The sequence below is a fragment of the Macaca nemestrina genome, chromosome 17 (genome assembly GCF_043159975.1).
Source record: "Macaca nemestrina isolate mMacNem1 chromosome 17, mMacNem.hap1, whole genome shotgun sequence".
NCBI lineage: Eukaryota > Metazoa > Chordata > Mammalia > Primates > Cercopithecidae > Macaca > Macaca nemestrina.
The window spans coordinates 51765741-51791182 of record NC_092141.1 but is presented as its reverse complement, the minus strand read 5'-3'; the positions used below and the strand labels follow the sequence as shown (position 1 = coordinate 51791182).

At 46.0% G+C, this 25442-nt stretch overlaps 1 protein-coding gene and 1 long non-coding RNA gene across 12 annotated transcripts in view; both read left to right on the top strand.

The window, feature by feature from the left end:
* LOC105476798 (musashi RNA binding protein 2) overlaps positions 1 to 25442 on the top strand; it is a 432533-nt gene that overhangs the window by 138773 nt on the left and 268318 nt on the right. For all 11 annotated transcript variants that reach the window (XR_984257.3, XR_984258.3, XM_011733001.3 and 8 more), the window contains exon 6: positions 8448 to 8540. Coding sequence is in view for 9 of the 11 variants with exons in the window: in XM_011733001.3 (XP_011731303.1) it covers positions 8448 to 8540 (93 nt within the window). In the remaining 2 variants the exon portion in view is untranslated. The remainder of the gene's footprint in view (positions 1 to 8447; positions 8541 to 25442) is intronic.
* LOC139359605 (uncharacterized) lies at positions 11531 to 17681 on the top strand. The gene is made up of 2 exons (XR_011615713.1): positions 11531 to 12487; positions 13234 to 17681. It is a non-coding gene; the product is annotated as an uncharacterized lncRNA (long non-coding RNA).

The window sequence follows — 25442 nt, the reverse complement described above, 5'->3', positions numbered from 1 at the left end:
ACTTTCTTGGACACGTGGGTTTATTTTAAGTCATTTTTGCATTCAGACTCTTGGCTTAGGGATCTCTCTGGCCTGTCATTTTTTTGACAGCTTTATTTAGATATAATTCAAATACTATATAATTCATTCATTTAAAATGGTGCCATTCAATAGATTTTAGTATATTTACAGATATGTGCACCCATCACCACAGTCAATTTTAGAGCGTTTTTATTACCTCAAAAAGAAACCACATACCCTTTAGCCATCACTCCCTTCCTGTCCCCCAGCTCTGTGCAACCACTAATTTACCTGTCTCTACAGATTTCCCTATTATGGACTTTCATAAGGATGGAATCAAATACAGGTTGAAGATCCCTAATCTGAAAATCCAAAATCCAGAATGCTTAAAAATCTGAAACGTTTTGAGTGCTGTCATGGTGCTCAAGGGAAATGCTCATTGGAGCATTTCAGATTTTGGATTTTTGAATTAGAGATGCTGAACTATTGAGTATAATGCAAATATTCCAAAATCCAAAAACATTTGAAATCTGGAACACTTCTGGTTCCAAGCATTTCAGATAAGGGATACCCAGCCTGTGATATGTGGTGTTCTGTGTCTTGCTGCTTTCACTTGGCATAACGCTTTCGAGGTTCATCCATGCTGCAGCATGTGTCAGTACCTCATTCTTTTTTACAGTTGAATAATATTCTATGGATGTATCACATTTTGTTTATCCATTTGTCTGTTGATGGATATTTGGGTTGTTCCATTTTTTGGCTATTGCTGCCATGAACACTTGTATAAAAGTTTTTGGGTGGACATAGGTTTTAATTTATCTTGGGCATATACTAAGGAGCAGAATTGCTGGATCATATGGTAATGCTATATTCATTTATTTATTTATTTTTTATTTTTGAGATGTAGTTTCACTCTTGTCACCCAGGCTGGAGTGCAATGGTGCGATCTTGGCTCGCTGTAACCTCCGCCTCCCGGGTTCAAGTGATTCTCCTGCCTCAGCCTCCTGAGTAGCTGGGATTACAGACATGCACCACCATGCCCAGCTAACGTTTGTAGTTTTAGTAGAGATGGGGTTTTGCCATGTTGGCTGGGCTGTTCTCAAACTCCTGACCTCAGGTGATCCACCTGCCTTGGCCTCCCAAAGTGCTGGGATTACAGGTGGGAGCCACCATGCCCAGCCTGGTAACGCTATGTTTAATCATTTGTGGAGCTGCCAGACTGTTCTCAAAGTAGCTGCACCATTTAAAATTTTCACCAGGAAGATCTGGCTTGTCATTTTTGCATCTTTGCTGCAAAATTAGAAAAGGTGAAGACATACCTGCTCCTCATGGTGCCCTCAGTCCTCCCCTTTTTCCAATTGTGTTTTTCTTATGGAAAGAAAGAAGATGACACAGTAGCAAATGAAGGTGTTAGAGCAGTGGATAGGAAGGGCAAGATTTGGATTCTCTATTTGTCACTCCATAGTGCTGTTTGATTTTGGATGCTTAACATTTCTGAGCCTTGGTTTCCTTATCTGTGGAAGAGTGGCTGGGACCTGTCGTAAGATTGACATAAGGACTAAATCAGGCACCTCATGGGAAAGGCATAGCTCAGGCCTGGCCCACAGATGATCTATAGTGAGGGCAGAGAATTCTAGGCATGGAAGCAGACACCAGGAAAAGGGCTTTTCCATAGGGGAAAAGCATATCTCAATGGCTCAGATTTTATTAGGCAGGAGCCTGCCCTTGTATAAACCCTGGCCTTACTTTCATCATGTGTTTTATCAGAGGAACTTGAATCCTCGTGTCACTTTTGGGTTGCTTCTCCTTACAGGTGGCCTTGTCCTTCCCATTCCTCACCTCAAGACAGGTGTCATTTGACCATTTAAGGCAGAGATGTACTCCCCGTGGCCTCTGCCGGTGACTTGCCTTGTTTGGGTGGGTGTGATGCCTTCCTCCTCCATAATTGATAGAGTTTGCATGTGGACTCTGGCTCTGCTGTCACCAAAAAAAGGTGAGGTCAAGGCACTGGTGTCCTTGGGCTTATGCCAGATAGATCTCTGTATTAGTTTTGTGGGACAGCTGTAACAAATTACCACACACTGATTGGTTTAAGAACTAGAAGTAGGCCAGGTGGAGTGGCTTATGCCTGTAATCCCAGCACTTTGGGAGGTCGAGGTGGGAGGATCACGAGGTCAGGAGATCAAGACCATCCTGGCTAACACGCTGAAACCCCGTCTCTACTAAAAATACAAAAAATTAGGCGGGCGTGGTGGCGGACGCCTGTAGTCCCAGCTACTTGGGAGGCTGAGGCAGGAGAATGGCATGAACCCGGGAGGCAGAGCTTGCAGTGAGCCGAGATCGCGCTACTGCACTCCAGCCTGGGCCTGGGCGACAGAGGAAGAGTCCGTCTCAAAAAGAAAAAAAAAAAAAAAAAAAAAGGAAGAAGAAATAGAAATATAGTCTATTATAGTTCAGGAGTCCAGAAGTCTGAAATCAAGGTGTCAGCAGGACTGGTTCCCTGTGGGGGCTCTGTGGGAAAAACTGTCCCATACCTCTCTCCTGGCTTCCACTGGTGGCCAGCAATTCTTGGTTTGCAGACCCGTCACTCGAGGCTCTGCCTTCATCTGCACATGGCCACCTTCTTTCTGTGTCTGTTTGTCCTCTTCTTGGAATGACACCCATTATTGGATTTAGGGCTTACCCTATGTCCAGGATGACTTCGTCTCAAAATTCTTAACTAATTACATCTGTAAAGACCCTGTTTCCACATAAGGTCACTTTCTGAAATTCTGGGTGGACATGAATTTTGGAGGGACTCTATTTGATCCACCCCAGTCTCTTTTCCACATGTGATCCTTGAAACACTTGGAGAAGATGCCCCAGTACCTGAACTGTGTTCTGATTTTGCAAGCTAAGTCAGTTTGCCACTGGATTCAGATGTGATGGTGATAGCAGTTATGGTAGTGATGAAGTTGGCAGGAGGGTGGCCCCGAGGATGATGGTGGTGGAGTTGGTGGTGGCAAGAATGGTAGTATTGGCGGTTGTGAGGGTGAGGGAGGATGGGAAAAACATGGGGAGAAGTAGGGATTTTAGAGGGCAGGTCCCTTAAATGAAACACCTTGGGGAGTGGAGCCTTGGAGTTTAGAGGAGTTCTGTGATCTCAGGCAGCCCTGCTTGAGGGTCTGCCATGCAAAGATTGGACTTAGTTCTCAAATGCAGACTGATGGGAGAAGACTGCCATATTGGCAGATACATAGGATTTCATCCTGGATTCTGAATGTTGTGAGCACTTTCGTTCTTCAATGTCACTGGACAGGATGGGGTAACAGACAGAGCACTTGTCTGAGCCTGGGAAAGCTGTCCTCCTAACTAGCTGCCTTGCCTTTAACTAGCACACGAGTCATCTCACTGGGACTTGACTTTTCCATCTGCACAGTGGGGAGGATGAACTAGAAGGTTTGCAGCATCCTACCCACTGCTAGCATTTTAACACCTTTCCTGGGCTTTCTCCTCCTTGGGGTTCCCACAGATGAGGCATCATCTGTAGACAAGCTTGTGTTCTTGGGGAGTGAAGATGGCTTACATTTTTTCATCATGGGAAATTTGAACTCTTTTAAGGAACATGATAATAGCCAGAGCTGATTTAATTTCTGTGGGCCTCTCTCATACTCATTTAAGGCTCTCCAGAGCCATTTCCTGCCTTTTCATGTATTTGTTCGGATTAAGAAATATTTGTGTTTTTTTGGTGTTTGTTTTGTTTTTGTTTTCCTTGTGTGATAACGAGTATCTTTAGGCCAGTGCTGTTGGAATTAAGTTTTCCCTTTAATCTCATTTTTAAAAGTAGTTTCTCTTTTCTAACCTCCCCTTACCCCACTCTGCCTTCAACACACACACAAAACACACATAGCACACACAACACACACACACACATACACACACACGCACCCCATTTGCTTTATCCTATTTTACAAAAATACAAACAGTGGCCCCGTTCCTAGTGACCATTTCTGATGGAAACACATTTTTTTAAAGGGAATTTTTTAAACTTAAAAAGCCAGCTCTCTGTTTAGAGGCAGGAAGGTGGAGTGCTCTTTGCAGCTCTGGTTAGTACTGGCTTTGGCCAGTTCTTACGTGTAAACAGCAATTTTCCGAACTGGAATGGGTGCTGGGGTTTTCTTTATGGAGCCAAGGGGTATGTGGAGAGCAGCGGTGTTTAGTTAAATTACAGGTCTAGATGCGGAACTTTCCAGCAATGATTTGTGAGAGCCTGAGCACTCCCCACTGCCCTTTGTGCACACGGGCAAGAGCGCGCACACGCACACGTGCACACCTCCTGCTTCCCAGAGTGACACCTTAAACCATAAAAGGAGGGGTGCCTGCTGGGAGAGGGGGCTGTCCCCACATGGTGCAAGGCTGTCGGGTAGGTATCTGGTGTCTCTAATGGTGGGAAGCACTCACATACCCAAATGTTATCTGCAACCTCTCCACTAGAAACTCTAAGCAAAGGAAATTTAAGATCAGTTTCCTAATGGATTTTGGACTGAGCTCCCTGAAACAGATGGGTGGCTCTCCATCTCAGTTCACTGTGGAGCTGAGTGGGGCCATCTGAGCATTTTGGGATGCAGTGGCTGCTTCCTTGTACCCTGTATGGGTACTCTACTGGTGTTAAGGCTGCAGGCTAGGAAACAGCTACCTGAAGGGCTGATCATAGGAGGAAAACAGGTGGCTCTGTCTTCAGTGGGTAAAGAGGATTTTTTTTTTTTTTTTAATAACCCAAAAGGAATATAGAGCCCGGGGTCCTAGGAACCTTGTCCAGCTCACTGTATCCAGGGTTAAAGTTACGGGGATACTGAATGATTCCTTAGGCAAATAGAGGCCAAGACTCAAGGAGTGGGACTGGAGTTGATCCAAACACACACCCATGCGTGTGCATATACATGTGCGTGCACCCTCATGTGTCCATAGAAACCTTGCATAGTATTGATGGGAATTCGAGGACCTCCATTTAGTCCCACAGAGAGTCAGGACACAACATCCCGGCCTCATCCCCTTCCTGCCCTCCTCAGTAGCCATGGAGATGGCAAGGAAACCGAGAGAAGAATGTGTGACTCTGGGGTCCTCTGCCTCCCTTGTCCCTCACCAGAATGCAAATTGTGGAGCAGGCCACAGTGCATTTGGCAGTCATGCTGGCAGGATTCTCAAAGTAAATCACTTCCATTTCCCCCAGCACGCCCCTGGCGGGAGAGGTCACTGCGCACAGCCCTGTTGCCCCTGCAGCTGTGCTCCCTTCTCCTAAAGCCGAGACACTGGTGAGCAGCTAACCAAGGGTTGCCCATGTTTCCACTGGCCTTTTCACGTTTGGAAGGTTTTGATTAAAACAGTTTCTTTCAGTGTTTGCTGAGGAGGAGGATGTTTTAGTAACTTGGACATTTTGGTGCATTGTCTGGGACCTGGAATTTCTCATCCTTCTTTTTTTAAAAAAAGTATTTTAAAGGCTTTTTGGGGACTGTGTAGATTTATAGCTGGATGGCTGCCTCCATGTTTAGGGCTCTGCCTAGGCAGGTTTATGGCTAAAGGCAACGGTGGAGGGTGTACGAAGAGATATTTTCGTTTCACCAGTTACTGGGGAATGAACAATCTGTTGACTTCTGTTATTTGGAATGAAGACATGTTGTTTGTTGAATTCTCTGGGTCCACATGAACGTTTGGAATATAGACAGGACTGCTGTATACCCGCCCGACTCTCAACAGTGTATAAATGAGACCGTGGGGTTCAGGTTATAGTATGGCTCTCTAGAGTGTCTTCAAGTTGAGAACTCTAGTACATGTTGGTAGATCACATGAGTGTTTCTTTACAGATATTTAATTACTTGGCTGGGGTAAGGGAAAAAAAGGAATGAAAAATCTACAATTAAACTGTTGGGAATCTTTGCCCATCTAAAAGCACGTAGAGATGCAGGAAGGTGTTTTTGAAATTATAGTGGAAGACATTAGGGCAGTAAGAGATGCCCTTTCAAAGGCACATTTTTGTGTAATGTGTCTTTTCGCTGCGTGTTTAGTTCTGAGCTTGACAGATGAATCTAGTAACTGACTTTGGATTCAGTTACAGTGGCCATTTATTTAGTGACTACACAGTGCCCTGCTAGACACTTGGGCGTATGTTACTTAATTTACTCCTAACAGGAACCTTGTATGGTAGGCTAATCATTATATCTTCGTTTTATAGTGGATTACATTCCACATTCTATTAGAATGTAAGCTCCAGCACCTTGCACTTAATGTATCTGTTGAATGAATACATTAGGAAAGTTAGCTTAGTAAAATTTGGTGATTCATGACTGTAGGGAGAAATTTAAATCTGGAAAGGGCTTGATGGAATTTTGCCATTCAAGTGACCTTGATTTACCAGGGAGACTTAAGGAATGGGTGAGAAGGGAGATGGACAATAATGAGTGAGCATAAGAGGCCTACCAGGTCATGAGAGGTACTTGGAGCTCAGTGCTGTGCACAGTGGTGGGATCTTCATAGAGTTTTTCACATGCACTATCTCATCTAATCCCTCATTCATCTGAAAAGAGGTGAAAAAACAGTCAATCCCAGCTTTAAACACATGAGCAAGCCACTGCTTCATTCTAATAGGTAGGAGGAAGTAGGGAGTAGGTGGTATACTGAGTTGTTAGAACAACGTCCTCTATGGAAGGTCCATGACAAGGATATTTAAATTTGGAGTCAACCAGCAGGCTGTGGTGGCCTGTGTCTTCTGTGGGAGCTACTAAGCTAAAGCAAGAGCTCCCTGAAGTCTGCCAGCCTCTCTACATCATGGCTGTGATGTTCATGGATTCATTGGAATTGGGCATTAGGTGGGACCTTGGAGCCCTGGCCCAGCATCTCATGCAGGGTCACACCCAGAGTTAGACCCAGGAGCTGAATTTCCAATACCCTACAGCACAGTCTGCCAGTAACCACTGTGCCCCCTGGTGTCACTAACCTCAGGCTCCTGTTGAGGTGGGTTGGTTCACTCATTCACTCAGCGGATGTGCCAGGAGCCTCCGTGATGACTGACCCAGGCAGCCATGGCTCCTGTGCTTCAGCATCCTACATCACATCGAGTTGCAGTAGACACAGATGACATTGTGTGTTGATTATATGCCAACAAACTGGTCAGACCCTCACCCATCAAATTCTACAATTTTGTATTGTGACCATAAAACTAAAATGGCACATAGCCTACACTCAGTCTTTAGAACGAAATTTATTTTCTTGATTTGGGTTCCTGCGTGTAAGATTTTGTCTTCCCACTCTGAACAGTTAATGTCATTCTCCTTTTTTTTTTTTTTATTGTGACAGTAAAAATAAAATGGCACATAGCCTAAACTCAATCTTTAGAAAGAAAGAAATTTATTTTCTTGATTTTTGGCTCCTATATGTAAGATTTTGGTTCCCACTCTGAGCAGTTCATGTCATTGAGCTTCCTACTCCTTTGGCTTTGAAGCTGGTGGTATTCGGAAATGTGGCCACATTTTTTTCACACGTGCATCCACACAACACTCAGTGTTGGCTTCTATGTGCCTGATGCTGTGCCTGGCCTGGTGGAGGATTTGTAGAGGAGTCAAGAGCTTATTGTCTGGAGGAGGAAGTAACTTCACACAAGGTGGAGAGCAGTGAGTGCTAAGACAGGGATATAGAGGCACTGTTAGGAGGTTTCAGAAAAGGGTGGACTAGCTCCTGGCTGGAATGATAAATAACTATTTTGAGTTTTGGAGAAATGTGCTGGATCCTGGAGGAAGGTTACAATTTGCCGTAGTTAGGTTTAGGAGTGGAGAGGCACCCCAAGGAGAAGGACCTGCAGGAACAAAGGTGTAGGGATCTGGGGATTAGCTGGGCTTGACTGGGTGCAGGGTGAATCAGGGTGAATCACAGGAAATCAAGAGGAGGAATCCTGGACAGAGCTTGCAGGGTGGTCCTCAGGCTGCGAGGTCAGCGTCTGTGTTGGTTACAGATGTATACCAGCACCTAACTCAAACAGCTCAGCGTAGACAGTCTGCGCGTAGTTTTGAATCATGTGCATTTCTTATTGACAGGTTTTGTGGATAGTTTCTGGGCAGCAGTTTTTATGCATTTAGGTCTGTTTTATTCACGTCTCTTAGCTTTAAAATAGCTTGACATGTGATTTTTCTCTTTTTGCTAGTCCATCAGAATGAAGTTGTGTGTTGTGGCCAATGAGGTTCTGTAGTCTCTGTGTCTGTATGAAACTCAAACTTTTAGGTTGCCATCTGAATGCCTGAGATATGCAGAGTGACTGTCTCTAGCATCCTTAGACATCTAAACGCCCGCGTCGTGCAGCTTGAATATATCTAAAATTGCCTTCCTAGAGAAATGTGGAAAGCGGTTTCTTTCGGCAGCCTCTTGAGCACTGCTTTAGATAACCTGGTTAACCCATGCCTTTCTCTTGTCATTTCTTGCAGATGGTCACAAGAACAAAGAAAATATTTGTAGGTGGGTTATCTGCGAACACAGTAGTGGAAGATGTAAAGCAATATTTCGAGCAGTTTGGCAAGGTAAGCGCTGGATGGGGTTGGATGGCACATGCCAGAAGTAGTCTCATCAGTCCTAAGAAGAGGCTGCTGTGGCCCCCGCCCCTGCTACAGCTGTGTCCTCAAAAACCTTGTCCTTGAACCTGGCCATCATCATTTAAGTGAAATTCAGCAGAAGCTGAGGTAGAAGGGTCTGGCTTGCATTTGGTGTGATGTCCCACGTGCTGGCAGGAGCAGACAGAGTGGCCTTTTAGAGCAGTTTTGTTGGCGTTTGCTGCCACGTGGGGCCTGGGCTGGGAGCTGGTGGTAACAATGGCTGGGGAGGGATGTGGGGCTCTGACTTTCAGGGCAGGAGCTCCCACAGAAGCTGCTAGAGGCCGGCAGGTTGGTGCTGGGCTTCTCCCTTCTGTGCCTGTTTGGAAAATGCATTGAGAGCTGAGACTCCCTGGGGCCCTTTGCAGCTGAACCCTCCCCTGTCAAATGCCCAAGGAGACTTGGAAAAGATGCGAGGCCTGTACCTGTCAGCATTCTCTGACTTGAATGTCTGTGGAGACAGCAGTAAAATTATCCCCTGGGTTCTGCTTCTGGAACAGACTGGGACCAACCCAAGAGCCCCCAGCAGCCAGGAAACGGAGTGTGAGAAGGTGTGTGTATGATAGAGAGAGTCAGACAGACAGATAGGACATGTCACCATGGGTGATGTGTTTAATTTGGCCTCTTTCTAGTGGGTGAAGGGAGATGGTGCCTTGAGAATGGGTTCTTGCTGGGGATGACACATTCCTTAGACGGCCCTGTTGCCTTAGTGGGGCTGACCCTTGTTGGCTTTTGTGTATACCACCCTCCTCTGGCTCCTGTGGAAACGGCAGGTTCAAGGAGGCTGCGTCCTGCATCTTTGAGTAATTGTGGACATTGCATGGGAGCCCAGGTCTGGAACAGTCCCCTCCTGCACAGGTCTGGGTCTTCCCTGCTGAAGGGCTGACGTGGGAGAGAGCTGCTGAGGCGTCCTGAGAAGACACGGTGCCCTTGCTAAGCTCCGTCACTTGTTCCTCCCACTATGGCTGACGTGTTTGCCGTGGGTACAAAGGCACAGCCGCCTACTGGCCAGGCTGAAGGTTCTGTGCTGTTGGTTTGCCCAGGGTGATGGGCAGCTATGACCCTGTCCCCAGGTGTGACCTTTGTGAACTACTTTCTGGGATGAGGGCCATGACCTTTATTCAGCCTCAACATGGAGATGTTCTTGTCTCTGGTATTAATTTCTGCCTGGATAAGAGATCGTGCAACAAAGAGAAAGCCAGCTTCCTCCAGCCCAGCCTTGCATTCTGAGTGACTCTGAGCTGCCCTTCCAGGTTGGTTTTGAAAAGGCCTCCCCCATGGCCCTTTCTGGTATTGTCCGCTGGGGATGGATTCCTTCTGGCTGGGTCTAAAGAATAGCCAAGTGTGTTGATGACTGTGTACGTTACAGCACTTCTCTCTTCCAGACTGATTTAAAGCAGTAAGGGGGATTTGTCCATCACCCAGCCCCACCCTGCCTAGGGAGAGGGATTGGAAATAATTAAACGAGACAGGTCCGGCTTGCATAATGGAAAGCTCTGGAGGATGAGCCCTGTTTGGTATCTTTCTGCTTTTAAAACAAGTCCAGGGGTAGTGTTTGCAAACTTGAAGTGGGATTTCTTTTTCGAGCCATAACCTGCCTTGGAATCTCGTGGGCCTATTTGTGTCAGGAAAGTCGGTGCTGCCCAGATGGGCTTTTAGAGTATTCCAAACAGGCTTCTACTTGCCAACACATAGCACATCTCTGCACGTCCCCAACCCTTGGTTTCTTTCTCTCTCTCTCTTTCTTCCTTTCTCTATTTCTGTTTCTCTCTCTGTTGTTTTTCATTAACACTTGTCATTGTGACCCAGTATGCCTGCAGTAAGATATACTGCAAGCTTTGGCCATGCCCACAGTGGCCACCATTGCTGCCCTTAGAACAGTTGTCCTTTTGTCTGAGAAGCAGTCACAAACCATCTTCCCTGGCATGGCACTCGCCGGGTCTGAAGCTGCCCAGTTAATTTTGCAGTAATGTTTGTGGACTGTGGCGGGATGTGCAGACTTATCAAGTGTTTTATTAAAAGACTAAGGAGGCTTTTGAATGTGTCAAAGTCATAATGCTCTTCAATGCTCATATTTTAGTAGCTTTTTTTCTCATACATAGGCTCTGTGCATTATTTGTGTCTGTCTTCAGAATAGCTTATTTCTCATTTGGCTGGTGGCTAGTGTTACTGTATGTGTCCCCTTCGGCAGGACTCACCACCTCTCAGGATTCTGGCGTAACTTATTTGAATCCAGAATGATCAAAGTCAGGGAGACTCTGCTGCTGGGCCTTGGGAGCAGTACAGTGAGTAAATCCAGTGGTTGTGAAAGGAGGTAACAAGTAAATTGACAGACTGCGTCTCCCCTTTGGTACTTTATATTCTCGTTGCAGGAAACAGAATGAATGTGTGCGCGCGTGCACGCGCACGTGCACACACACACACACTTGCTTGAAGTATCTTCACACACATGTGCACACCCCTGTGGACACACATTTCTAACTGTGTGAAATTGTTTCAGACTATCTTTAACTGACTGCAATTTAATGAGATGTAATTTTATTATTTATAGTGAGTGCAAAGTGTGGGATACTAGGCCAGGCCATTTATTCACATTATCTCATTTAATTTTTCTCTGGGGGGCTGATAGTGGTATTCCCCATGTTGCAGACTGTTAAGTGGGGTCTTGGTGGGATTGTCTCTTGGACTCAGGGTCACAGCCCTCCAGGAGGTAGAGCTGGGTGTGGACTCTCCCTCCAGGCTTGTCTGATAACAGCATCTGAACTCTCCGCCCTGTTCCCACTGCTGATCAGTCCCCAAGATGGACTGAGGGTGGGCAGGAGGCAAAGGACAGGAAGAGTTGTGCCCTTCAGTGTGCCCCGGAGTGCTGGGGACCTGGACATTCATCACCTCTTTTTACCTGTGCAACAGATACTGGTAGACAGTCAGGGCCAGGGAGGCTGAGTGTCAGCAGAGGTCACCCAGGTAAGACAGTGTAAGAGCCAGAATTTACACCCTACTTCCTTTTCCTCCAAGTCTAGAACTTTCCTTTCACAGCCTCCATGCAAGGTGTACCACTCTCTTTTTAGGTCTCCTTGCCGTCATTCCTCTCTCCTCTCCTCATCCCACCGTGCCCGAGGTGGCAGCTGCTCCAACTGTTTATTTCAGGTGGCAATCAAGATGGGTAAGACTGTTATCACGGGGCTGAGCTAAGGGAGTTTAAATATGTCATTACTGTAAGTGGAGTGGGTACAGAATGACACACCGGGAGCTTTAAATAACTTAAATTGGAGGCTTGTAAACTCTTTTGTGTTTTTCTTCCACCTTCCTCCCAGAAAATTCACCCCCCTTCCCCCAGGTTAGAGACATCGTTACTTGTTTATATTTAAGATGAGGTCACGAAGCTTGGCCACTGGCGTAAGGACTCTGCCAACTGAGGTTAACAGCTAACACGTTGGCAGAATCCACACGTCACCATGAGCTACCCAGGGGTGAGGATGGCCACTCCCACCCCTGGGTAGATGTTCCGGTGTTGTCTGTCCTTGCAGAAAGGTAAGGCAGCAGATACTCCAGGGCTTCATGCTGGGCCTGACAGTGGACTGACTTCCCTGGGACAGCTTGACAGGTTGTTCCTTTGCTGGCCTCAGTTTCTCTTCTCAGGAAAGGGGTTGGAAAACATTAAAAGGGCCAGATAGTAAATATTTGCAGCTTTGCAATCTATGTAGTCCTTGTTGCAGCTACTCACTTCTGCTCTTGTAGGATGAAAGCAGCCATCGCCAGCAGGTAAACAGATGCATGTAGCTGTGTGCCAATAAAACTTTATTTACAAAAACAGGTGATGAACCAGATTTGGTCTGTGGACCATAGTTTGCTGACCCCTGGACTGAATGATTCCTAAGGTTAGTTTTAAGCTTGAAAAGTCAGTAATGTAGTAAAGTATTCAAACATTAATAGGATGGATAGATTATAATCTAAGGTATCTATAGGCTATAACCAAAATAATTCATTGTCAGTAGTAATAAGCATGGTATATAATCAGCAGTCTAAACCATGTTAGAGTTTATTTTGGGACTTCATGACGCAGGGACTGTGAAGGGATTCTTTATTTGGAAAAAGCCACTATTTATAAACTGGAACTTCATCCTATGAGTAAGAGCCAGAAAAACTGTTATAGTATTTCCATCTCCGTATGTCACCGGCTAGATGTAATTAATGAAACTCGGAATTTTTGAGGTCCAGGTTTTACTATGAAGATCCTTTTACTGTGTGCTGTTTCTGAATTGGAGTTACTGGTGCTAAGCTTTCTAATGCCTTTTACAATGTGCTTCTCAAGGATGTCAAGTGAGATGGTTGGCAAATCTATTATGTAGGTGATGAGGCTGATGTTGAGAAAGGTGAGGAAGTTCTCCAAGATCACACAGCCCATGCTGAGGAAAGCCTGGATAGTCACTTGTTTGTGTACAACCTACCCCTCACCCCTTTTTACTGTTTATAAGCCCCACCTCCCACTTTACCACCAAGCCGCCTCTTTCTCAGAAGGAGCCGGTTTTGTTCATTTGTCAAAAACGGCGATATACAGTAATTTGTTTTACTGCCCTGGGTTTCTTAGTGGACGTTATCTGTGTTCCTGATTTCATACACACAGGAATGATGTATATAGGCCATTCCAAAAAATGGCAGGTAAATGATGCTCCAGATATGCCCGTGCAGACCCTGACGACGAGGCGGCCTGTTCTGCACTGTTCTCCCGGCAGAGCCACCCGGAAGAGCCCAGCCTGGTAATTAAAATGCACTGGATCAAAGACACTCCACATACACGGGCTTCCTCTTTCTCCCCTTCAGGCCCCTCCTTCAAGTACCGGTTTCTTAAATTCTCACTTATAGGATTTCGGAGATCAAAAAGAGGCCTTTAAACTTAATGAATTCTCGGCTTCGTCCCGGATGGAGCGGTTCCGCACCTTTCAGCTGTTCCCGGCAATGATAGAGCAGCTCAGTGCCGAGCTCGCTAGGTAATTCTCACTTTCTAGAACTCCTGTGAAAGCAAAGCAGCCCGCATTTGGAGGCTTCCAATTATACTTCACATGGTGAACTGTGTAATTAGTTTGGAAGACTTATGCTTAGTCATTGGTTTATCCTAATCGGCTTTGGCTTTCCCCAACAACAAAGTGAGCTTATTTTGCTAAGCTGAAACGACTCTGCACCCTTTGTTCCTGCCTTTTATTGTGCCATTCCTTTCATTCTGTGTTACTGCCAAAGTTCTGTTTCATTAGGCCTACAAGTCATTTCCAATTCAGTGGGCTGCTACAATCCGGCCTTTATCACGGGCTGCTCTGGTTCCCATGTCCCTTCTGGGCCAGTGCCCGAGTTTGTGGTTTGACATGAGGGCTTTAACCCCTTCCTGTGCCAGCCCCTCACTGTGGTGGCCGGGAGGAAAAGGCCTTGCAGGAACCAGCGTAGAAAGTTAAGAGCTCTTGAGGTCTTGTCAAAGTGGGAGATCCCTGTGGACACCAGGTTAAAGGATCCTTGGAGCCCTTTGCGTCGGATTGGGGCCGTGTGGGGGCCCATAAAAGTTAACTTGAGCTCTGGAGAGTGGTGCGTGAAAGCTTTTTGGGGGAAGAAAAAAGAAAACAGGAGTGAGTTGGTGTTTAATGTAATGAGACCTTCCCGTTTATCCGGCCAGTGTGGGCGATCGTCGGAGAGTGTGGACCGAGAAGTGCTGAGTGCCTGTGACCTCCCAGCTCCAGGGTTTTCTGTGCAGGTGCGAAGCTGCATTCATGGCCCCCGCGCAGATGCCCCTTTTGATACTGTATGTGTGAGGAGAGTCATACCTGGAATAAAAATCTCATAAAGCCCTTTGAAATTTAAAAGGCATGAGATCTGTGAGAAGATAAATATGCCTGAGAGTGGACTGTGATCCTCAGGTAGTGTTTTCTTGCTTTAAATGTGTGTCGTAGATAAACAGAGCTCTGTGCCGTGTGGTTCTCTCAGAGGAGGCCTGGAAAACAAAAGTCTTATGTGTCCTTTGTGGACATCTGAGCTCCCGTGAGGCTTCGTCCTCTGAAGTGGTTTGTGCAGGTGGGTTGCCCGGGGAGGGGTCAGCCTCCCGGGCCTCACCCCGTCCTCTGGAGCCTGGGTGTTGCTCTTCAGACCTTCTTCAACGACAGTTGTAGGCTGGACCAGGAAGGACCATGTGCTCTCTCTTCCCGGGCTGAAGGCTACTTTTGTGTTTAAATGTTCTTCCTCTAATGGCCCAGAACAAAGCCAACACTGTCCCCATGTTTTATTAATTTTCTGCCTGGTTTGTGTCAGCTTCTCCCTCTAGAAGTGTGTCATAAGGGGAGGGGACTTTATTTGCCCCTTGACCCCTGGCCAGGCTGCTCAGTGGGTAGACAGGAGAATCCTGCTTCATCTGCCTCCTCCACCTTCTAGGCCAGGTGGCAGAGGCAAACAAGCCTTACCCATGAGTAATATGATCCCGGGGGTTTGCAGGTAAACCCTTCTGCTAAACAGCTTTATGTTTTCCTGGTAAACTTTTCCTCCGTAGACTGATTTCGGCTGAAGCCAGTGGAGGTTATCGAGTTCTAAAGATTGAGCACCCTAACGTCACTTCTCTTAAATTTTCGTATTTTTGCTTCAAAAAGGAGATCCTGAAATAGATAGTGGGTTTCCAGGAAAACTTCCCATTTCCCTCTTAGTATATAAAATATAGCCAGCTGTTGTTAGGCAAAGGTATCAGACATTATTATTATTGCTCTGTTAACAGTGTTTTAATATATACAAGTAGAAAAATAGGATGTCTTCTGGGTAGCAAGCTGGGAAAACTTTGAGATTATGCTAATCAAATGCCACGTGCATTTGCATAGTAGGTAGAGGAACAAGGCTCAATAGAAGAACCAGGCTCAGACTTCAGCTTTGCTGTTTGACCGCATTTCCTGGTATGATTTAGCTGTGTTTACTTTTTCTGCTGGGGCAAGGAGAGGAGAGTCACCGGTCGGGGAGCCCTTGGGCACAAAGGAGTTAATGAGCCCTGGGTGGGTAGGGGCGGGGGCGGGTATGAAGTCCTTCCACCAGCTCACCTTCCCAGAGTCCTCCTGGGCCCTCTGAAGACGTCACTTACAATGGAGTTGTTAGCATGAGAAAATAAAGCCTTTTTCTCCCTAGATGTAGTTCAGTGGGAACTGAAAGTGTACCAGAAATCATGGTTCAAGCTTGTGCCAGTGGGTGCAAGGGGTGGTTCTTATGGAAGAGAAAGCGCAGTTCATTTAGACTTGGCATTGAAATCGAACTCTGTTGTTCGGTGGAGTGAACATTGATATGGAGATTCCCGCCCGCCCCCCACCATCAGTAGGATACCCCCTTACACAGGTCCTGTATGCTTTTCTTTTTCTTCCATTTTCCTTCTTTATTTTCTTCTTTTGTCCTCTTAGAAATAGTCTCTCCGTAGACCGGCCGGATTTGTCGAGTTACCACCCTCTAAATTTTTACAGCTCCGTATATTCAGACTTGGTATTTGTGAATTAGCTAAAAGTGGGCTGCCAATCTGTACTTTATTTACATTCGAAGCCATATTAGTGAGAGCCCCAGAAAAAAATGTTAATATGCAGGAAGAGGCGGAAGGGTTGAGTTTCTGACTGTTGCTCACCTCACCACTGCCTTTAAAACCAATCATGAGGCACACGGATGATATTTAATAGCTTTTAGCTGATTATTTTTCTTCTCCTCCTCTTTCTTTTCTATCCAAGTTGACCTGGGTGTACTTGAGCGGAAATGAAGTCATCCAAATGCTGAATTAGAATAATCACAGGCCTCTAAGAATGAAATGGAAGCAGAGATTAAATGGCGGAGGAAAAGCTGGCATTAATAAGGACCAGGAAAACTTTGCATAAAATAAATAGGAGATGGAATAGATTGAATTTGTGTATGCTGCTTCCATTTCTTCCTCCACTTTGTGTTGTCTTCCTAAGTTGAGTTACTGGCAAAGTGGGATTTGATTTGCTGCAAGGCCACATACCTTCTGCAGCCTAGGTGATGGGCCTTTCTTCTTTGTGGGACGTTTGTGTGACCATTGATGTTTCCAGGAAGGAAGAATCTGATGGAGGGGCTGTTACCATGAAAGGTTGATGATTACTTGGTGCAAGTAGTGAGTGGGAGACAGATGAAAGAGAGTCAAGGACGGGCGCGGTGGCTCATGCCTGTAATCCCAGCACTTTGGGAGGCCGAGGCGGGCAAATCATGAGGTCAGGAGTTTGAGACCAGCCTGGCCAACAGGCTGAAACCCCGTCTCTACTAAAAATACAAAAAATTAGCTGAGCATGGTAGTGGGCATCTGTCATCCCAGCTACTCGGGAGGCTGAGGCAGAAGAGCTGAGGCAAAAAGAATCTCTCAAACCGAGGAGGCAGACATTGCAGTGAGCCAAGATCGTGCCACTGCACTCCAGCCCGGGTGACAGTGTGAGACTCTGTCTCAAAAAAAAAAAAAAAAGAAAGAAAGAAAGGAAAAAGAACGGGGAGGATGGGAGCCAGAGCACAAGCCAACTCAGTATTATGATGATTCCTCCTTGTAGAGAGAAGACCTGGGCAGGATGCAGGTAGGGTGACTGGTTGTCTGGGTTTGCCTGTGACTAAGGGGGTTTCCAGGAACTTGGGCCTTGCAAACTAGAATGAAGTGGTGGTCACCTTCAAGCAGAGTTTGGAGAAGTGAAGACACTTGGCCTGACACTCTAAAAGGATCAACACCTTCCTTGCCCACCTCCAAGGAGATTTAAATACTCCTTCCTGTGTGCTCCAGAACACTAACTTCATACCTGTTTACATTTGGCCTTCTTGATTTAATCCAGCTACTGGGACAACAGCCAGCATCGGGCCTTGTGTGAGCACAGGCCGGCCAGTGTTAGATGAGCAAGTGGCCGCTGAAGGCAGGTCAGACAGACCCACAGTCTGTCTGTCGGTGTACTCCTCTGGGCTTCTATTTGGGGATTATTTCTGTGTCTCTTGAAAAAAAAAATTCTGCCCCAATGTAGTGAAAAGTGAGCTTCTTGTAGTAAAAGAGCAAAATAAGGATTTAATTAAATAGAAAAAAAAAAAAGAAAGAAACCCCAACAGAGTGGTTTGTTTACAGGAAGTCGTTTTTAGGTGGTCTGTTATAGAAGATGTAATTTGTGAAAGTAGATTAGTTGTAAATTAGAGATTTTGGGTTGTCGAGGTCGCTAACCGTCTTTTATAATTGGCAGCAGAGGTACATATTTTCAGATTTGCTTATGGAGTGTTAGTATTGAAAAAACAATTTTAGGTGTTTTTCACTTAAGCAACAGTAAGTGAGAGTATGGAGCGATCAGAGACGGGCTTCCTGATCTTATTCTCAGCTTTCTTATGGAATGACAAGGGTATGGAAAGCAACAGGGAGATGAAATGCTGGAGTAGTTTGCAGGGGAGCTTGCAGATTCTCTGATAGGGAAACAGTGTTTTGTTTTGTTTTGTTTTTTTAATTTTACTTATTTATTTAGAGACAGGGTCTACTATAGTTGCCCAGCCTGGAGTGCAGCAGCGCGATTTCGGCTCGCTTGTAGCCTCAGCCTCTGGGGCTCGGGTGATTCCCCAACCTCAGCCTCCCAAGTAGCTAGGACTACAGGCACGCACCACCATGCGTGGCTAATTTTTTTGTATTTTTAGTAGAGACAGGGTTTCACCATGTTGCCGAGGCTGGTCTCGAACTCCTGGACTCAAGTGATCCTCCTGCCTCAGCCTCACAGGCGTGAGCCACCGCACTCCTGATTTTTATTCTTTAATAAGAGCACCCCATTTCTTTTATCAACAGACTTGTTTTCTTAGCAAAAAGGGAGGACGTATTGATGTCAGTGCTTTCCATTCCAGCTTAGTTGGCATTTGTGTTCAGATTTAGGGGCTCCTGTTTGCCTGAACTGTTCATATATCTTTGACCTTGTAATTGTCCCAACAGCCCTGTGAGGTAGGATAATTATCCTTTTTTAAAGTTAGGTAAGGAAGACTAGGAGAGCATAAATTACATGTAAGACCTCTCAGTCAGACAGCAGTGGGGCCCAGGGTTCAAATCTAGACTTTCTGGGTGAGTATTCTGGGTTTGTTGTTAAGCTGTTTATCCTGAGGTGATCTCCTTTGGGGTGGCCCTGACCAGTTGTTTGTAGTGCTGTAGAATTACTATGGTATGGCCGGGCGCGATGGCTCACACCTGTAATCCTAGCACTTTGGGAGGCTGAGGTGGGTGGATCATGAGGTTAGGAGTTCGAGACCAGCCTGGCCAACATGGTGAAACCCTGTCTCTAACTAAAAATACAAAAATTAGCAGGGCGTGTTGGCGGGCGCCTGTAATCCCAGTTACTCAGAAGGCTGAGGCAGGAGAATTGCTTGAACCTGGGAGGCGGAGGTTGCAGTGGGCCAAGATTGCACCACTGCACACCAGCCTGGGCGACAGAGCAAGACTCCGTCTGGTGGTGGGACAGCGGGGGGAAGAATTACTAGTACATCTTTGAGGCAGGTCACTCTGACTTTATGGTTGGTTGGTTGGTTTTTTTTTTTTTTTTTTTTTATTGGAGTCTTTCTCTGTCACCCAGGCTAGAGTACAGTGGCGCGACCTCGGCTCGCTGCAACCTCCGCTTCCCAGGTTCAAGCAATTCTCCTGCCTCAGCCTCCCATGTAGCTGGGAATACAGGCGTGCACCACCATGCCCGAATAATTTTTGTATTTTTAGTAGAGACGGGGTTTTGCCGTGTTAGCCAGGCTGGTCTCAAACTCCTGGCCTCACGTGATCTGCTCACCTCAGCCTCCCAAAGTGCTGGGATTACAGGCGTGAGCCACTGCGCCTGGCCAGTTTGTCTCAAAGATTTTATATTAAAACAAATATTATGGTACAGAATGCAATATTTGCATAATTCTTTTTTGAAACACTGTGATACTTCCAGACACTTCAGGATAGCTTCGGGCTGCATTAGTTCCTGTTCATTCTGGGCTGTCCCTTAATGTACTTGGCCTTTAGGAGGAGTACATGGGTGGAAAGTTGAGAATCTCTTTGTTTACTGCTTAGCATAGGGGCTGGCAAACTTTTTCTGCAAAAGGCCAGATAATAACTATTTTTAGTTTTGTGGCCCAGATGGTCTCCTAGAACCATTCAGTTCTGCCATGCTATCACAATGACAGCCAAAGACAATATGAAAATGAATGGTCGTGGCTATATTCCAGTAAAACTTTATTTACAAAAATCAGGAGGCTGCCGGTTTTGGCCCTCAGGCTGTATGGTTTTCATACCCCTCTGGCTGAGCATATTGCCTGCTAATAAGAGCGTAGGTTGTTTACACTCAGTCTGTCTGGTATTAGACCCAGCTTATCTGTTTACTAGTTTGGTAACCTTAGGCAGGTCATTTAACTTCTTCCCACCTCACTTTCTTTATCTGTAAAATGGGGATAATGATGGTCCTTAACCCACAGGGTTGTCATGAGGATTAAACGAGCTAATACACATATAGTTGTTAGCATCCTGCTAAGAAACAAAGTGAGCACTTAACCTTAGAAACATGAGCTGGTGTTGTTATTTTAGACGTTGAAGACTCAGGTCCTCTGAGACTCTGGAGTTTCCACTCTAGTCCTGTCTAGCCGTAGGCTTGCTAGTGCAACAGCCTTTATACACACACACATACTCTCTCTCTCGTCATCGTTTCCATCTGTTCTGTGGGGGAGCTTACCGCTCAATTCTTCTACCCACCCTGGCGATGATGCAAACTGAAAAGCCTTTCCTGCATCTTCTCAGCATAAAGACGACGATTCAGTTTTGTGTAATTTTTGATGGGATGTACCTCGAGTTCCATCCAGCTACCCCGCTGCTTCCAGTTTGTGGAACTGACTTGCCGGTTGCCCTGGCTTTGATAAAAGAGTTGAACCGATGTGGGCCCAAAGAGAGTTCTTCTGGGTAGATCCTCTGATGAACTCTTTACATTTCTTTCTCGAATAATTAAACTTTTTTTGATAATGGATACTGCCTGGAAATTGTCCCAGTATCATTTGGCTGATGTTTGTTAAAATATATTTATATATATTGATCCACTAATCTGTTTATTGCATTTATTTTGCCTCCTGGGAGAGCTTTTCAGATCCTCATTTAAGTTTTTCTTTCCTTTTCCTTTACATATGATTCTAATAAGCTTGGTTTTCTGGCTTCTTTTAAATTTATAGCAAATATTAAGGGGCGGAAAGATGTTAATAAACTCAGTGTAAAGCAAGAGGGAGAAAACCTATAAAAACAAAGAGGTTTCGATCTTGAAAAGCTCTGCATTGTAGGCCTGTTTAGTGCAGGGAAACAGTCATCCTTCCTCATTAGGCCCAGAAGGCGTTACATCTACAGCCTCACGCATCATTCATTTGTTCATTGATTCATTCAGCAGACCTTGATTACCTTGAATACCAGGCACTGAGCTAGGAGCCGGGAGCACCTTGGTGAGTGGAACAGACAAGATCCTTACTTACTTGTAGCTTAACAAGCATGGGGTGTGGGTGGCGGAGAACCAGCCAAAAGCAAGCAAGGAAATAATAAAAATAATTACAGATTGTGTCATCAAGGAAAGAAACCAGGAGCTGAGAGAATCCATAATGGGAATACGGAAGAGGGAATCTTGGCTTATCAAGAAGTCAGATATGTGTAGCCTCTTTGCCTTGACCTGACTGTAAATTCCACCAAGTGGGGCTGGGTCTGTTTACTCACCCTGTAGCACCAGGACTGGCCTATGGCCTGAGCAGTAGTTGGTGCTCAGTAAACAGTGGTGGAATGAATGGATCCTCTGTATCGGAGGGCAGGGAAGTTCCAGTCATTGGAGAAGGAGTTTCAAGGGGTAAAATTAGGATTTTTTTTTTTTTTTTTTTTTTTTTGAGACAGAGTTTCACTCTTGTTGCCCAAGCTGGAGTGCAGTGGCGCAGTCTTGGCTCACTGCAGCCTCTGCCTCCCAGGTTCAAGCAACTCTCCTGCCTCATCCTCCCAAGTAGCTGGGATTACAGGCACCTGCCACCATGCTTGGCTAATTTTTTGTATTTTTAGTAGAGATGATGTTTTGCCACGTTGGCCAGGCCGGTCTCAAACTCCTGGCTTTAAAAGGAGGCGAGGATCTGCCCACCTTGGCCTCCCAAAATGCTAGGATTACAGGCGGGAGCCACCATGCTCAGCAAGGATCTTTTCTTTTTAAAATGGGGCATTAAGAGAGTATATTCCATTATTTGGAGTATTTCCTTATGTGAAACCCATTATTTCCCTGCATCCCAGGATCCCTTAGCTATTTCCAACCCACAGCAAAAGCTTAATAGAACTAAGGGAATATCTGGGCAGGGTGAGCTGGTCAGTAGTGCCCTTTTCAGAGTTGGTAGATTCTCAGGCAGGTTTTGGCATAGAGGGTAGACACAGAGGAGGGAAGGATGTCAGGAGGGTAAAAATTGGGATATGCATCTCTGTTTCATCTTCTCTCCTTCTCTTCTTTTTGTCTTTGGTCTAAGAAAAGCAGTAGACCTGCTGATTGGGAGGTACCAGGGGAGGTCAGTAACTTTGAAAAGCTGGTGAGAGCATTGACTCATCTAGGCTTATAGGTGTTATGGATCCTCTGGGCACCAGGGACGAGGGTACTTGGATGGGCATCGGGCAGTGTCTGTCCCAGGCTTGCCGTCTTGTGATCAGCCAGGCTGGGGAATGAAAATGGGTCCAACATCATTAAGGCACAGCACAGTCCTCCCTGATGTTGAGAAATCTGGCTGTGGACGTGGAGAATGTGTTTGTGGGTACATTTTTGACTCTTGAATGAACCGAAGATGCTGTTGGCATTTACTGCCAGACTCTTGGGAGTTATGTGGGGTTATGGGGGGATTATGTGGGGTGAAGTTGAACAATTCTCAACTTTGGAATTGGGCAGACCTGAGTTTGAATCCAGATCATTTGCTATTAGCATTGTGACCTGGGCTATTGATTCTACTGTCTCCCGAGCCTAGTTTCTCATCTGTTAAGTGGGCATACAATTTCGTTTACAATGGGGCTGTAAGAATGAAAAGATTCACATTTGCCTAGGGTCTGGCACATGGGTATTTAATGATAGTCTCCCCTGCCTGCATTCCCTTTCTGCTCCCCCATTCCCCCAACATCCCGTGTTTCTGAACCCCCAAATTGCTGACTTCCACCAGGTTCACTCCCTCTGATAAACTCCCTCCGTTAATCTGCATAGAGCCCTCTCTGTATGCCAAATGGACGGTTTTGGGGCCAGTTTCCTAGTTGCTCCCAGTCTCTGCCCCCATCCCTCCACAACTATCCCTCTGACAAATCCGGAACCATGGAAGTCCTCATTCTGAGCTCCTCCTAGATTTAACCCAGCTGGAGTTAGTGTTGGGGGAGGCTAAGTGGAGGATTTGGCTTTTTTTCCTCTTATGCTAATGAAGTGAATATGGCAAGGAGTCACAATATTTTCTTTCCAGGCAAAGAAATGTTGTAGTAGGAGAAACAGCATGCAGGGGAAGCAAATGTGATCTCACTGGATTCTCTCAAGGGAGGAATAGGACAAATTGTCAGCTTCTGTTGAGAAGATAATACTCTCACTATGATAAATGCCAAGTTTCTATTGAAAACCACCATCTTAATGGTGGCGTCCCCAAGCACTCAGTGCTTGCCTGGCAGCCGAGACCAGAGGAGAAGCAGAGGAAAGCAGATATTTGTAGGGGGTTGTTTGTTTGCAATGAGAAATCAGTTCAAAGCAAAGGAGACGGTGCATTAAAAATGTTCTTTTAAGGCAGCTTTAAAAAGCTAACTGGAGTGCTCCAGTGTGGCCTGATCTTAAAACACACCTATGGGGAGACTTCCACCCTCAATAAATATTTCTTGCATATGACTTGAATTAAAGGAGGCACATGGGGCTGGAAGCCGCCTGAAATAATTTTCCCTCCCATAGGAAGCAGCCACAGTAATTCACTTGCAAGTTATTGCAAAAGGCCTATTCTGATAGAAATTGCTGCCTTCTCATGGACTGGGATTTTTCTAGTACTGTCTGTAACACCCCTTCTTGACAACGGTGTGTCCGCCCATATTTTACGGTGCACCACTCCCTCAAAGAGCGTCTCAGTTTGTTGTTGTCCTTTTGTGGGTGCTTATGCTGGTTTCTCTTAGACACCTGAGTGTGGCGGATCTGCCTCACAGCCTACACTCAGGGAGACCTTCAGGTTAGTTGGGGGAGTTCCTGGGGTGGTGGGGGGGGCTGGACAATACATTCAGGAGCTCTAAGAATGCTGGTGATCATGGGAACAGCTGGAGGGGGTGGAAGAAGGTCTCTATGAGCTGCTGTTGAAAGGCCCTAAGGTGGTTGTGCTTGTCCAACCATCCTTGCATTCAGGAACCCAATCTAGGTATTAAGCACCATGCTGGGGCCACAGAGATGGGTGAAGTGGGGTACCCATCCATGTGGGGCATGTGTTCAAGGAGCAGAGATAGTGGTAAGCAGAATTGCAGTGTGGTGTAGCAAATGGAGAGCCTGCCAGCATCACTGCGAGGTGGGGACGGTGGTTGCTGCTGTGGAGCTCCTCTCCCAGGCCTCCCATCCTTTCCCTCAGCTGACTCGCCTGTTCCCTGTGGTTGCCCTTGAAGGCAGGTCATGTCTTCATGTGCTTCAGTGCCAGCCTGAGCATTGACCTGGAAAGGTGCTTGACAGACATTTATTCTGGGCTCCATAAAGGACCACTGTTGCCATGGTAGGTGGAGGAGAGGAGGAAGCCCAGAGTATGACTTGCCCCACACACTGCTGGATATCACAGTCCTGCCCCTGCCCATTTTGGAAAGAACCAAATGGAGAGGGCTTGAAAATGGTGAGATTGACTTTGTCATCAGCTGCAGAGCAAGGAGGGAGGCAGTTTACATCTGGATGCCTGCAATCACCTTGCCCAGAGATGCTGACTGCTGAGGATGCTCCCCGGGGCTTTACAGATGCTCCCTTTCTTGCCATGTTCAGTCTCCTCCCTGAGATCTTATCCCTCAACCCCCAAGAAGCCACAAGGCAGGTCTGCTTGTTTGACCCATGAGTGGAACAGTAGATGTGATCTTTTCTATGTTAAAGAAACTCAGGGAACATTAGTCAGGGTGTCTCAGTTATAATTCAGTCTCATTATTGCTTCCTGGATGTGATTAACCCGGGATCTGCTCATGAAGGGGTTTGGCGACCCAAGGAAATGGACAGAGATGATGGATCAGAATGACAACTGAAGTCAGTGGTTTTCTGCTAAACCCATAACTTAACCACCGGTTGAAAGTCTGTATCAGGTGTCCCAAATCAAATGTATTGATTCTAGATGCCTTTTTGTAAAGAGGCAATAAAAAGAAATACCATTTATTTTCACGATTGTTGCATCCTCCCAGTGTCTAGGAATTACAGAGTCCTTGTTATTATTCCTCCTCTCATTTGTAGCTCCAGGTTCATAGAGAGCAGGGGTTGACAAACTTTGTCTGTAAAGGGTCAGATACCAAATATTTTAGACTCTGTGGGCCATACGGTTTCTGTCCCTGCTACTCAGTTCTGCTGTTGTAGCACAAAAGCAGCCATAGACAATATGTAAATGAATGAGTGTGGCTGTGTTCCAATTCCACTTTTATTTACAAAAACAGGCAGCAGGCCTGTGGGCCGTAAGTTGCTATCCCTTGCTATAGATAGTCCCAGTCCTCAACTTGACGTCTCAAAGAAAGCAGCGATTTCATAGAACTGAAGATATTTTCAGGATCGGTAATAAACTTTAGGGGCATGGCTATGCTCATTTGAAATAGTCATCCTTTTAATGTAGACACGCGTCAGAAAGGTTCATTGTGTTGTCTGATGCCATCCCTCC